Here is a 15266-nt window from a genome sequence, read left to right as displayed (position 1 = left end):
TTAATATGGATTAGCAATCCATTAACACCCTTCAACAGAGGTAGACCCTGATATATATATATATATATATATATATATATATATATATATATATATATATATATATATATATATATATATATATATATATATATATATATATATATTTCCCCCCCCCCCAAATGGCTACAATGGATGATCTGGGTGCTCCCATGATTCTTTGCAACGTTACTTAGGTATAAGGTGCCTGCTTAAATTAGTAGTGCACTGAAAAAGCCTCTGCCGGCTTGTGGCTCAAAAACAGTGGCAAGAAAAAAATATGGGACATATTCCTCATGAGGAGATGCCCTTGTCTGGGTTTGCTGATATGACTCCCACAGCTTTGAGAGAGGGCCTTGACATTCATGGCGGGATCTGAATGCTGCGTGTGCCAATGAACACAAGAGAAACACTGCACATGCCCTTAGTTTCCAGGTTCATTTGGGAAATCCATCAATCTCTGCCTGCTGGGCATGGCTGGCCCTACTTCCAGCAAACATACCCACAAATGGGCAGAGGACACAGTCTGGAAGGCGGTTCTGGCTGTGATTGGTGGGGCATGCTGCAAACTTGGTGGCGCAAGAGCACAGCAAAGGTTGTGTACTATTGATGCGATGCCTATGCACAGGGTGGGGTGTGTGCGTAACTCTTGCTCTACGAGCAGCCTCTGGTGCTAATGATCCTAGATCAAAGCTCTCAGAGAACGTGCTGCTTCTTCAGAAGCAACTGCATGCACTGTTAAAGATGTTACAGTATTCTCCATGATGTTACATACATGGGATTCTGGGTAGGGATGGCCCTTCCCTAAGTCAAGGTGAGGCAGCCTGCAGATTCTGTGGAAGCATCGAAGGGCAAGGATTTGCTCACATAGTTCTTATATGCTTTACTACTACAGGGCTGCCATCTTTTCCGTTTCAGACTTTTCTCGTCCCAGGCACAAAAAACGTCCTGACCCACCGCCACTGCTTCTAGAACACACAACTCCACATCCACTCTCATTAGGCCAGTGGTTCCCAACCTTTTTTTGACCAGGGACCACTAGGACTTTTTTGTTCGGTGCAGGGACCCCGAGGTTCAAAATAAAAATTCAGAGAATTTGAAAATAAACTTTAATCATAACTGTTAGTTAAACATTAAACTTAGAATAATATTTGAATATGTTTTTTTTATAATAGAGAACTTTTAATTGAAAATATTAATTTATTATGGGTTTATAACTTTGTTTCACGGACCTTAATTTAGTTCTCGCGGACCCCTGGAGGTCCGCGGACCCCCGGTTGGGAACCAGTGCTCTAGGCCCACCCCATAACTGGCCCTCTTGGTAGGGTTGCCAACTGCCAGGTACTAGCTGGAGACCTCCAGCTATTACAACTGATCTCCAGCCGATAGAGATCAGTTCCCCTGGAGAAAATGGCCGCTTTGGCAATTGGACTCTATGGGAATTGAAATCCCTCCCCTCCCCAAACCCCACCCTCCTCAGGCTCCGCCCCCAAAATCTACCGCCGGAGGTGAAGAGGGACCTGGCAACCCTACCAGTGTAGTATAATAGAATAGTCTTGATCCCAGCCAATATTGTGGGAGAAAGTAACAGAAACGTCTAGTGGCTATGGTTGCCAGCTCTGGATTGGGAAATACCTGGAGATTTTGGGGGTGGAGTCTGAGGAGGACGGGGTTTGGGGAGGGAAGGGACGTCAATTCCATGGAGCCCAATTGCCAAAGCGGCCATTTTCTCCAGGGGAACTGATTTCGGTCATCTGGAGATCAGTTGTAATAGTGAGAGATCTCCAGCCACCACCTGGAGGTTGGCAAGCTGACTAGAGGCATTGCCCTCTCCAAAACCAGCCCATCTGCTGCCCTCTCTCCCTGTTTGGGGAGGCAAAATAGCTTGACAATAGCTTGTGCTTGCAACACTGCCTTTCTTTCCCATCTTTTCACTACAGGTGAAGCAAGAGTTCTGAGTCGGTGGTTTCCTGTATGTAAGCAGAGCGCAGAGAGTCATTCTAGATCCGTGATGGCGAACCTATGGCACGCGTGCCACAAGCGGCACGCCGAACCCTTTCTATGGGCACGCGTGGAGCCGCCGGGCCCCCCCGCCCGTCCCCCGCCCCCTCCTTGCGGCCTCGATGCCATCTGCCTCCTGCCGCCCCGCTCCGCCTTAGCAGCAGCAGCAGCAGCACCTCCGCCCCACCCAGGCGCCGCTCCAGATCCGTCGCCGCCCGCTCATGCTCGGCCCCGAGGGCTGCCCTGCCGGCCGCACCGCTACGCCCACCGAGTCGCCCCCGCCCCTCCTCCGCCCCTTTGGCTGCCCGTCCCCCTCCTCCGCCCCTCCTCGCGGCCTCGGCGCACGTTTCCGCCGCGCCGCAGCCAACTTTGTCGAGGGGCGGGGGTGACTCGGTGGGCGTAGTGGTGCGGCCGGCAGGGCAGCCCTCGGGGCTGAGCATGAGCGGCTGGTGGCGGCGGCGGGTCCAGAGCGGCGCCTGGGTGGGGCGGCAGCGCTGCTGCTGAGGCGGGGCGGGGCGGCGGGAGGCTTGCGGCGGGCGGCTCTTTCGCTTTGACTTGCCACTCAGATGCACATTTATCCCATCCAGATTCTCAAAACTGCATGGGGGGGGGGGGTTTGTCTATTTGTGAAAGAGAGGTTTTGCCTTGGACTTGCCACTAAGATGCACATTTACCCCATCCAGATTCTCAAAACTGCATGGGGGGGGGGGTTGTTGTCTATTTGTGAAAGAGAGGTTTTGCCTTGGACTTGCCACTGAGATGCACATTTACCCCATCCAGATTCTCAAAACTGCATGGGGGGGGGGTTGTTGTCCATTTGTGAATGGGAGGTTTTGCCTTGGACTTGCCACTCAGATGCACAACTCAACAATAAGCCCCCCTGCAGAGTTTTGAGAATGCAGATGGGGAAAATGGTGTTTGTCAGTCATTGCCATGATTTAATTTTATGGATGACAAAGGATAGTACAGTTAGTTCTGAAAATGAAATCCTTAAAGTGTGGAATTCTCTGCCAAATAATTTTAAATCAATGAAAGCACTTGGGATTGCTTTCCTTACTTTGTTTGGATCATTTTATGCTTGTGAGCATGTTAACGTATGAGTTGTTTTTTCTAAACTAAAACCTCAGTATTCAGGTTAAATTGCCGTGCTGGCACTTTACGATGAATAAGTGGGTTTTGGGTTGCAGTTTGGGCACTCGGTCTCTAAAAGGTTCGCCATCACTGTTCTAGATTGACCCCGAGTACAAAGATGGGCTTGTGGGTAGGAAGTGCTGGAGGGTATCACACACACACACACACCTGTTTGGGCAGGGCTTGTGTCTGGAGGGGTCATACATCAGTGGAGACAGAAGGGGAAGTGAAGAGTTCATCTTGGACTCTCTCCAAAGCTAGAGGCTTGGTCTGTACGCGATTGTTTCCCTGCTGGATCTAGAGTAGTACTTTCCAGGACAAAAAATAAATAAATCCACGCCTCGGTCTTTCTCTGCTCGCCAACCAAAGAGACTGTAGCCTGCCGAGGCCCATCTCTGCTTCCTCATTTTTTCTTTCCTGCCACACACTTTAAGAACACTTTGCCAGCCTGACAAATGGAGGAATTTTCCAGGCAACATTTTATATAATAAGGAAAGCTTTTAAAAAAAACACACACACAAACACAACCTACTCCTCTCATTCTGGAGTCCTAGTTTCCACGTCACAATGCGGGGTGGTGAGTCACTCACTAGGCAGCGACTCTGAATCCACACGCTCAAACACACACACAGTCACATGAACGCACACAGCGGCAACCGCTCTCATAATGGGCTTGCACATAGGAGGGCACGCTGAATCGCCACGCATGCTGATTTGTGATTCCCCAACCCACCCCGAGACTTGGGGGTAGACAGCGAGGAGGTGAAGTCAGCCGTCCCTTATTCAAGCTCGCTTTTTCGGAACCCGATGAAATAAGGACACCCCCGCCGAGCTCCAATTCCCCGGCCATGAAAGTACCATAGGAGACACAAAGCTCGTAGAAAAAGATAGGCCCTGCGAGGAATAAAAAAAACCCAAAAACCCTCCTCTTCCAATCCAGTAGCATCCTAGCCCAAAGCAAGCCTCTAACGGTCCTGCCTCCCGTCATCAGCCTCTTTTCCTCCATACCCCAAATCCATCCATGGAAACAACCTAGCCCCAGAAGCAGCCTTATGAATCGCCTTCGTACTAGTGGGCTGCCACGAAGCCCGGGAAGATGGGCAAATACCAAAGGCAGAGTTGTGGGCAGAGCCGAGCCACACTTGAGCCCAGACACAAAAGCCCCTTTTCCCTGTCTGGCTCCCCTCCCCCCCACAGCCAACATGCGGCCAAGGCACTGGCATGTGACTGAGCTAATCCCCCACTTGTGGGGCTGAGGCTTGCCGGAAGCCCCTTCTGGCTTCAGGTCGGCCTCTTGGCCTGGCACTGCCAACGGGCATTCTGTTGGGCCAATACTACCAATAGCACATGCTGATTATTTTTGGTTGGTTTGCTTTCAACCAAGAGAGATAAAAGACCCAGGGGACGGTGCAGAGAGGAGAAGATGGCTGGTGAACGATGCGTTTGTGTGATTAATACAATCCTGCCCGCAATGTTTTGTCCCCTGCCAGGCAGCCACAACTGCTGCTCTTTCCGAGTTGTTTCCTTATAAGGGGCTGTTGCTCAGAACCCAACAAAACTCTTGGCCGTGCCAGCTCCCCATGACTGGAAGCCCTGGCCTTCGCTATAAAGGCATCGCCAGCACCTACCGGCATCTGAGCGGGCCATGCCCATGAGCAAGGGGCTACCAGATTCCAACCGCTGCCCTATCACACTGGCACCACGTACACAACTTCACACTTGTTGGCGCCGGCTGAATGAAGTGGGAAGAACTACTACTGTACCACCGACCACCAGCCTGGTTTCTGCGTTCAACCCTCACCAGCTCAGACTGGAAACTCAACCAGCCCTTTCGGAAAGGCAAGAAGGGGAGGGGAGCCATGAACGAGATGGGGGGAAATAAAAGGCATGAAAGGTGAGGGAAAGAACAAATCGCAGCGTGAAGGTCAGAGAAATCTTGGCTGTGAGAAACAACGGGCAAAGGAAGGAAAGGTATTCTGCTGATATGCTGGAAGAGAAGAGTGTGGCTTGCGCTTGATGGCTCTGTGGCCTGAATCAGCGAGTCCCAGGAAGCATTCTGTTGAGAGTGTTCAGAAAGGACAGGGGGGTATTGAATAACTTTGCTGCCAGGCAAAGGCTGGGCACAGTGTGGTTATCAGCCTGAATCAGGAGGCCCCGGCAGAACAGCAGAGGTGCCAAACTGACCTCTTTGAGGGCACACAGGTGTCAAATGGCTGCTTCTTACACAAGAACTGTTACTTACTTAAGCAGAAGAGAGATGCGAGATAGCCCAGACCTGCCCCACATTTCCCACACTGGATCCGGCACTGCTCCCTTCCCGGAGAGGCAGTGCAGCACTAAGTCCTTACCTGAACATGTTTCGGCGGGCATGGGTGCCATGGCACTGGGCTGGCGACAGGGCTCCGTGGCAGAAGACTGAGACAGGTGTTGGGTCGGGAAGCTGGCTCCGGGTCTGGGAGGGGATCTGGGGACAGGCTCAGAAGCAATCCACAAAGCACTTGAAGGTGAGACGAAAGAACCTCATTGATGGGGATTTACACCAGGAAAATTGGCAGTGGGCGAGAGGCTGGGCAGGGCCTGGAGCTCAAAACCACGCAGCGCGGACAGGGCTGAGCAGATGCTCCATCCCTCAGCTCCAGCACCGAGCTCTGCCACTCGGAGGAGAACGGGCAGAGAAAGGCACCGCATCTGCTCCGGCTCCCCTCCCAGCTCGCACCTCATTGGCCAGGGATGCTGGCACCAGCCTTGCCTGTTGCATTCTGGTAATTGGAGTCCGCCTCGTGGCTGGGTACCATGGAGATGCTGGTGGATGGAGAGAGGCAGGTGCACAGCAGCCTGGTAGCCTCTTGAGACGCAGGGAGTAAGGCCTCCATGTCCATAACTAAATGACAGAAGGTGCCAAGGTCCCACACTACATTGCACAGGAGAATAAAAGGAGAGAGAGGGGCGCCTCCTTTTTTGGCAGGTCTCTGCCTGCCATGCAGGAATATACATATCAGATACAGTGCAGAAGGGACTAAAAAAAGCATTTTATTGTGACCTTTGACCTGAAACAGGATCTAAACTAACATAACTACAGCATGGAGTAGGGGTCACTGGGGGTGTGGGGGGGAGGTAGTTGTGGATTTCCGGCATTGTGCACGGGGTTGGACTAGATGACCCTTGTGGTCCCTTCCAACTCTATGATTCTATGATCCTGGATCAATGCCTGGCTAAAATGTTCTTGAAATTTTCCCCTGCAGGGAAGAAAAATAAAAGCTCTAGTGTCACCTTAATTCCTAGTTGGGGGGGGTACATCTACGTGTAGACTGAAAGGAAGGGGGAGGGAAATGCGAATCGCCTTCCCTTCAGTCTATAACATACCGAGAGAAAGGTCATAACATGCAAAGAAGAAAGACCATCTGTGACCGCTGTCTGTATTGTAAAACTCAAAAGTATACGAGATAAACAGTGTGGCCAGTCACAACCGCTCTAAATGGTGATCATGCAGACTACTTAGATATATTAAGCAATTTAATACCCTAGGTGCCTCAGAAAAGTACTATGTTTAAGTGCTGGTTAATATGGTTGGTCGGTAAAATTAGTACCCGGCTTGCTGGGGGTAAAGTGTAGACGACTGGGGAAGGCAATGACAAACCACCCCTTAAACATAGTCTGCCTAGGAAACGTCAGGATGTGACATCACCCTATGGGTCAGTAATGACTTGGTGCTGGCACAGGGGACTACCTTTACTTAATATGGTTGAAGCTATTAATTCAGCATCTTTTACAACTGGGATCTCTGTTTGAAATTCTTTTACCTGGACCTACCACCTTGTAACTTAAATTCATGAGGCTGCAGTGTTAATATTTACTTATGTTTGCTGTACTTTTAAAGGAGGGGAGTGAATCCAGGAGGCTGAAAGGAGCCAGGCTGTATGCATCCTCCAGCTAATAGCTGGAGATCTCCTGCTATTACAATTGATCTCCAGCCAATAGAGATCAGATCACCTGGAGAAAATGACAGCTGGTATTACAATCACAATAGTGGTATTACAATCACAATATTACAATCACAATTCATCAAGCAGCAAAGGCCGAGGCTGGATTGAAAATTTTCATGAAAAAACCTTAACATCTTGTAGTATTAGATGGGGTTATACATGTGACGAACTATTCTACTAAGTTCTAATTCCTTCTCTAAAAGTGGTTGGGTCGGCAAACTGAAGAAGATTCGAAACGCGTCTTTGCGACAGACCCACCTTGGACCGCATTGTTGTTTTGTTACTATTGTGATTATAATACCACCATTGTTGTGTATTGCTTACAACCACCACTATTGTTGTGTATTGCTTATAACCATATCTTTTTTGGTTTATATTCAGCCCAGGAGGCTTTATTTTTGTTTAGCTCTTTGGCTTTCCTATATTTTCAGCCTATTGGCACTGCCTTAAGCCCTGCGAGGCTAGCCCTGCGAGGCTATTGTGTGTGTTTTTTGACACACTTTTCATTTGTTTTGGTGGTCTATTTTCAATACATTCATTTGTTTTGGTGGTCTATTTTCAATACATTTGACAGTAAGACAAACACAGTTGTTGTTTTTTGATATCGATGTTTATTATTTTGAGCCACGTGCTGCCTCTTTGTACAGCAACCTCCAGGTACTAGCAGGAGATCTCCTGCTATTACAACTGATCTCCAGCCGACAGCAATCCGTTCACCTGGAGAAAAGGGCCGCTTTGGCAATTGGACTCTATGGCATTGAAGTCCCTCCTCGAACCTCGCCCTCCTCGGGCTCCACCCCAAAACCCTCCTGCCGGTGGCAAAGAAGGACCTGGCAACCCTACTCACTGGATTGTTGTGAAGTTAAAACGGGGGGGGGGGGAGTACTGCAAATGCCACTCTGAGCTTCTTAGAACATGGCATTTAAAAAGTAATACTGGCATATAAATACAAACCTATCCTACAGTTTTGTTCCAAAGATTTCTGATGCTATACACGTGAAGTATATGGGGGATTTTAAGGGGGAAGTGCTAACTGCCTTAGCACTATTATGGTTTCTCTACACATGTGACAAAGCATGGCTGCTTCCAACCCTTGCTTTTCTCGTCAGTTCCCTCCTCCCAAAACTCATGAGAATTAAGATCAGGAACACATTCCCATGGACAGCAAGCCCTGTTGCCATGGCACCCAGCGAGCAAACAATTCCACGCCGCAGCGGCGTCTCCCTGCAGCAGGCAGCAACCGGTTTTCTCAGGGCCCCCTTTTCTAACCTGGGGAGGGTTAATGCCTCAGACCATTCGGCGGAGGTAGGCCCTCAACCTGCTCCTTTTGTCCGCCTGCAAAAAAGAAGCCAAGGATGCTTCTGGGCTTGTTCTCCCCCCCCCCTCGCCCACTGGAAACAGGCCGAGTCTTCATGGACTCAGAGCAGGCGAGCAAAGCCGAAGGGTTTCTCCTTCACACCCTGCTCAGCCCCTGGCCCCTTTGTCTGAGCCGCAAGGCCGGCGGGTGCAGGCAGGCCCTTTGCAAGCTTCCAGACGTCAGAGAACTCTTGTCTACACGGAGTAGCCAAGGAACCCCTGGGTGGGACAGAGGACTCCAGACCGTCAGAATTCAGGGTCAGATTAAATGTGAAGGCAACTTGCTTTGCATACTTAAACTAGGGTTGCCCACCTCCAGGTAATAGCTGGAGATCTCCTGCTATTACAACTGATCTCCAGCCGATACGAGATTAGTTCCCCTGGAGAAAATGGCTGCCTTGGCAATTGGACTCTATGACATTGAAGTCCCTCCCCTCCTCAAACTCCACCCTCCTCAGGCTCCGCCCCAAAAACTTCCCACCAGTGGTGAAGAGGGACCTGGCAACCCTAACTTAAACCTAGGCCAGCCCAATAATATATGAGGCTAGGGTTGTCAGGTCCTCCTTCTCCACCGCCAGGAGGTTTTTGGGGCGGAGCCTGAGGAGGGCGGGGTTTGGGGAGAGGAGGGACTTCAATGCCATAGAGTCCAATTGCCAAAGCGGTCATTTTCTCCAGGTGAACTGATCTCTATCGGCTGGAGATCCGTTGTAATAGCAGGAGATCTCCTGCTACTACCTGGAGGTTATACACAAAGTAGTGTGGTGCTACAACCCTATATGAAATGGAGCAGAAATTTTTTTTCTTCCCTAAATCAAAAGAACACAGAGATGGGGACATTAATCCCTCATTTTGTTTACCCCACTGCAGTCTCTCCCCCCAAGTGCTTTTGCTCTCTTATCAAATGCCAGCACCAATAGTGAACACACTTTACAGTGCTTCAGGCCAGAGACCGGGGTGGGGGGGGAGGAGAGCCAGTAGGCGTTAGGGTTGCCAGATCCCTCTTTGCCACCAGTGGGAGGCTTTTGGGGCAGAGCCTGAGGAGGGGGGGGGTTGGGGAGGGACTTCAGTGCCTTAGAGCCCCATTGCCAATGCAGCCATTTTATCCAGAGGAACTCATCTCTTATCGGCTGGAGATCAGTTGTAGTAGCAGGAGATCTCCAGCTAGTACCTGGAGGTTGGCAACCCTAGTAGGAGTACAAACGGTTCAAGCCCTTTTCTCCCACTTGCCCACAATTTGCTATAAACATCAGAGCCACCCCTAACAGGGGCAGACCTGACTTTCAACAAAACAGGCCTATTACTACTATCTCTGGTCTGTTGCCCTGAACTGGATGGCCCAGGCTAGCCCAATGTTGTCAGTTGTCGGAAGCTAAGCAGGGTCATCCCTGTTTAGTATTTGGATGGATTACCAAGGAATACCAGGGTCTCTATGCAGAAGCAGGCAATGGCAAACCACCTCTGAACATCCCTGGCCTTGAAAAAACTACGGGGTCACAAGTCAACTACAACTTGATGGTACTTTCTGCATCACACACCTGGCCAAGTCTGTCAGACATCCTCTTTGCTCAGTGTGAACTGAGCACACACCCTTAAATTTATCTCACAAGGGTCTCCCCAAGCCTTCCCGGTATGTTCCCCAGAGAATGTTAAGACCTTCAAATACTAATTTGCTGGTGGTCTCTGGCCCAAAGAGTGTCCAGCTGGCCTTGATCAGGGCCAGGGCTTTTTTTGCCCTGGCCCCTGCCTGGTGGAATAGCCTCTCCAATGAGACCAGGGCTCTGCGGGACCTTCTGGTGTGCTGCAGGGGCCTGTAAGACAGAACTATTCCTCCAGGATTATGGTTGAGGCCAGCTATGGTTTTCTCTATTAATGCTGGCCTCCCTTACTCCACCCTGCCTGAAAGCGACCGTTCCATCTACAGGCTCTGCGCCTTACATGAACCATCTGCAGGCCCTACTGTGGCCTTATGTCGCAATCCAAGCGCCATTGGAGATAGCTGATTTTTTTATCATTTTATACGGCTGTTTTAATTAATTGGCTTTATAAGCCTAGGATCTTTTATTGTATATTCACTGTTGTGTGAGCCACCCTGAGCCCGGCTTCTGTCGGGGAGGGTGGGCTATAAATCTAATAAAGAAACAAGTATTCCTAGCTAGCCCAGGAATAGGATGCCAAATCTAACGCTCATCCCACCCCACTTTAAGTGGTAAAAAATTATTGGAGTGAGCCATTCTTACTGAATTGACTCAAATGCAAGATGAGGAATTTTCCAGGTATGCCATAAAAAGAAAGGATTGTGTATGACATTTGGGGGGGGGTCATCTTCCTTTCGAGTAAACACAGTAATTTTTTGCCAAACCTTTAAAGCCTTATCAGTATCTTTGTTTTGCAACCAGGACAAGAGTGGCCACTGTTATCTATGCTACCCCTAATTTGTTCTGTCTGAATCAAGTTTGTTTTGTCAAGTGGAAACTTCTGCTCACAGTTAGTGTCCATTTCCTCCCACCTATCAAGATACGGTGGTCATTTCCCACAAACACCTCGCTGTCCTGAAATCTCAACAGTTACCACATAGGAGAAAAGGCTAGTTTTCAAATATTTTGTCTGACTTTGCAACTGTTGGGTTTTTTCACATGGCAGAGGCATTATATGCTGACTTTATCATCTCAATTTGAAAAACAAATCAGACTTCAGCAACATGTTGGAGGTGTGGACAAAGTAACCCAGTCAAAGCTTGGCACAATTGAGTCTCTGTTAGGTATAGGTAATGAATGTTTTCCAGTGACTGAGAAATTAGCAAGCACTATAATATTCAGGATGTCGACCAGATTGCATGTTGCACGTTTTTAGATTTCTGGGTATGCTATTGCTCAAAGAGATTCACATAGCACATATGTTTCAAGTAATGGGCATACACTTAATGCACACTAACAAATGGTGCACAAGCAAGAAAGGACATACTTTACAGACTGATTTATTCAGGAGCCCTTTCCTATAGCTAAAAATCAGGGTAGCACAACAGTAATTTCTATACAGAAAGGAGTTGGTTTTTATATGCCGACTTTCTCTACCACTTAAGGGAGACTCAAACCGGCTTACAATCTGCTCCCCCTCCCCACAACAGACACCCTGTGAGGTAGGTGGGGCAGAGAGAGCTCTGAGCTGTAACTTGCCCAAGGTCACCCAGCTGGCTTCGTGTGCAGGAGTGGGGGAACAAATCCAGTTCACCAGATTCGCCTCCGCCGCTCATGTGGGGAATCAAACCCGGTTTTCCAGATCAGAGTCCACTGCTCCAAACCACCACTCTTAACCACTACACCACGCTAGCCAACTGTGCCAACCCACACAGCCCCTCTCCTTCCCAATGCCCAGAACGCACTGGCAAGGAGGCAGCACAGAATGAAGTTTCTAATTCAAAGGGCAAGTTTGGGGTTGGAGCCAGTGAGTTTTGGCCACTGTCACCCAATGCCCCCTTCCTTATCACAGCCCCCACCCCCAATGGCTATCGTCCATGTGTACATATTGCTTTTCGGTGGTTGCAGTGGACCCGCTCCTGCCGTCTGCGTCGACCCTTTATATCCGAGGCAGCGCCTATGCTGGAAGCCCGTGTCAAGGTGGAACGGCAGCAGACAGAACACACAAAACACAGGAACAAGCAGCATTTGAGTAGAATTTAATGACTCAGAACCCAAGACAAAACACTGACTATATACAAAGAGAGAGCAAGACGGAGAGACTTCCTGGGAATGGGCCCAGGGCAGCCTCGTTTGGTTACAGCAATTCCAAGAGCGGGTGATGGAGGCCGGGGGAGCCAACGGTTTAAATAGAGATGGGAACAGCTTCCCAATCCCAGAGAAGTCACACACGAGGGGACCGAGGAAATTCCCGAAACGCTCGAGGAGAGGCAGCCAAGGGGGAGGGCGAGCCGCAGTCCTGTGCCTTCTGGGCAGAGCAAGAGAAGGTCGTGGCAGGGGCCGAGTCTCCAGCCCCTTTTCCCCTGCTGGTCTAAGCAATGCTGGTCAAGGGGCACACAAGATCAAGGAGACAGCAAAGGGGACGCGTCCTCCCCATTTTGCAGCCAAGACGTCCCGAGCTTTGGCTACAGAGAAGGGGCGCGGGGTGGGGTAAGGAGCAGGCGAAGAGGGGGCGGCAGAGGATTGTGAAGCAGGCACCCATGGTATGGCAAACTGGGAGGAGGCCCCTTAGGGGCAGATGCTGGTGACCCCCCCCCCCACCGCCTCTCCCAAGTAGGACAGGCTGGGTATGTGAGAGGACGCAGGGCTTGCTAGGGCTCTCTTGACTCAATGCCAGGAGACGGATCTGGGATGGGTGCAGGAGCAACAGGGGACTGCGTCAGAGGCTGAATGGGGGGAGGGACTTCCCTCTGCATACTGGCGCGAAGCAGCCTCGTGGCAGGGGACACATACAAAAACCCCGCCAAAAAACGAACCTTTCCAAAATTGCAGGGGAGGAGGAAGGGGTGGAGCGGAAAGTGCTTGTGTGCTCAAGAAAAGGTCACAGCAGCTCCTCCTCCTTCCCACTGCGGGGAGGGGTGTATGCTGGGTAGGGGTTGTTTAAAGAGAGGGGAGTCACACACACAAAAAAAACAAAGCCTTATGTACACCCTCCCCCCTCCAGTGCAGGACGCCTTAGTCAACTTCCTCCATGTTGCTGTAGGATGGAGTGGGGTGTTCGGTCACCCCCTCGGGCGCCAGCAGGGGAGCGACTTCGGGGGCCAGGCTGGTTCCGAAGGATGGCGAGCTAATTCCCTACAAGCAGAACAAAGCATCAGTCAGTGGGGAGAAGGGAGAAGAGGCACAGGGCCCGCCACGCACAGATCCCCCACCCCACCCAGTCTCCTCCCGCCCTGGCAGAAGCCCCGGAAGAGGTTCATCTGCTTGTCTGGAACATCTAAGATAATTTGACACACTGAAGTTTGAAGATGCAGAACCAGATTCTGAAAAGTAAAATTATTTTTATGTTAGCGCATTTTGAGTATTGGCAGAGTGGCCCTTCTTCCCCCTTACAGCTATTCTATGCCCTCAATTTGGCAGCACAGTTATGGTGCTTGATAGGTAAGCAATCAAATATCCATGCTGTTATGGAACAGGGTAGCTACTGTCTTTAGAATGTTTTCAACATTTAAGAAAATTCTAGGTGATTAAAACTATACATTGCCTTCTGAGGTAGTGTCGATTTAGTATCTCATACTTGCTTTTTTATACCTCTTAATGGAAGATTATCTATAAATATATACATGTTCTTATAACCACTCTGCTAATGTATGTTTTACTCTGCTGGTTCATGACTGTAATAAAATACTGATTGCGATACAATGCCCTGCAGTTCTACTGAAGCCCTGAATCGTCATCTGCCAATCTAAGTCTAGATACACTCTGCACTAAAAATAAATATTCTTTGCCAAGGTAACCTACATTCCACACCAAGGAAAATTAATTTGGAACCTCTAGTTTCTGCAAATTTGTTTTCGCCTGCTTATTGTGCACACTGTATTTTGCTTGCTGCTTTGGCTACTGTGGGCTAAGGAAGTGCTGAAACTCTTCCCAGTGAAGGCAGATCACGATGGATAGCCGTGTTAGTCTGTCTTTAGAAGCAGAAAAGAGCAAGAGTCCAGTAGCACCTTAAAGACTAACAAAATTACTGGCAGGGTTATGAAATTATGTGAGTCACAGCTCACTTCTTACCACTGAAAACTCTCCCAAATCCCTCCTTTAAAATTTCACCAGATATCAGCCATAAGCTTCTAAATTCTTTGCAGTCACGAGGCACAGAACTTGTGCTTATGTTATGTGAGTGACAAAAGACCGCCGAATGTCCCATCTATTCGCAAATTCTGCCCCTGCACGACACGCCCACAGAGCTCTGCCCCACCCCTTCCGCTTCTGGACATCCCTTCCATCTACATAGTGTGGCCCTTCTTTGGTAAACATTTTGCTGCAATTCACCGAACGCTCAGTTCCCGACAGCCAACCAATTCCTTGGTCCCCACCAAGCCCGGAGCGGAGACACACTATGATGGGAGAGGGAGAGTAGGAGCCAGACGGGACCCTCCTGATAACTGTACACCGCAGGGGCTTAACGGTCAGGCCGACAGATGAGGAAAGAACGGAGTCCGACCATATATTTGGAACAGCTCAAGTTTTATTAAATACAATAAATAAATACAGTGAAAGCTTTTTCACAACGCAATGCCCTTCTTCCCATCAACAAAGCAGGGGCCCTTTCCTTTGCAGCTTGGGAAATGCTCCCCACCATACTTACACATGGATCAGGCTGTGCTCTTTGGCACGGGTGAATACTGCCTGGGGCACAGCAGCTATGGGTAGCAGTTAACCTTACCTCCAGGCCCTGGCAGAGAGGGGAAAAAGCCTCTCTGAAAGTGCTGAGAAGTGTTTTTTAAGAGCTTCCATTAGATTTCTTATAATACATATGGATAATAGGAACAGTCAAATCATACACAAACCAAAAGGAGGGTATTGCAAAGAATCACTTCCCCTGAAGAGTAAATTTTCAAGACAGCTCTTGCTTATCTGGACTCAGCCAAGGCCTACGTTAGGAAAGCAAAAGGTTAATCTGTGGTCTGGAGGCACAAGAGGGATGCTGCATTACATGTGAGGAACCCTTGGCCTGCAGGGCTAGATTAAGAACATGGACCTGCAACTACAAGAACACCCTCTTTCACTACTGCATGTGCAGAGGCACACGCACTCCCAGAGACACGTACAGGAGCCAACAAATAAAATCAAAGTTGCATCT

The 15266-nt window shown here is 49.5% G+C and overlaps 1 protein-coding gene across 1 annotated transcript in view; it reads right to left on the bottom strand.

Moving 5' to 3' along the window:
* LOC130483578 (sodium- and chloride-dependent creatine transporter 1-like) overlaps nt 1-5804 on the bottom strand; it is a 40616-nt gene extending 34812 nt beyond the window's left edge. The window contains exon 1 of the mRNA XM_056856371.1: nt 5499-5804. Within this exon, the coding sequence (XP_056712349.1) occupies nt 5499-5529 (31 nt within the window). The 5' untranslated portion in view covers nt 5530-5804. The remainder of the gene's footprint in view (nt 1-5498) is intronic.
* Between the last annotated feature and the right edge of the window lie 9462 nt (nt 5805-15266).

Source organism: Euleptes europaea, chromosome 1 (genome assembly GCF_029931775.1).
Source record: "Euleptes europaea isolate rEulEur1 chromosome 1, rEulEur1.hap1, whole genome shotgun sequence".
NCBI classification, from domain to species: Eukaryota; Metazoa; Chordata; class Lepidosauria; order Squamata; family Sphaerodactylidae; genus Euleptes; species Euleptes europaea.
The sequence above is the reverse complement of the archived record's forward strand: the minus strand, read 5'-3'. Positions and strand labels throughout refer to the sequence as shown.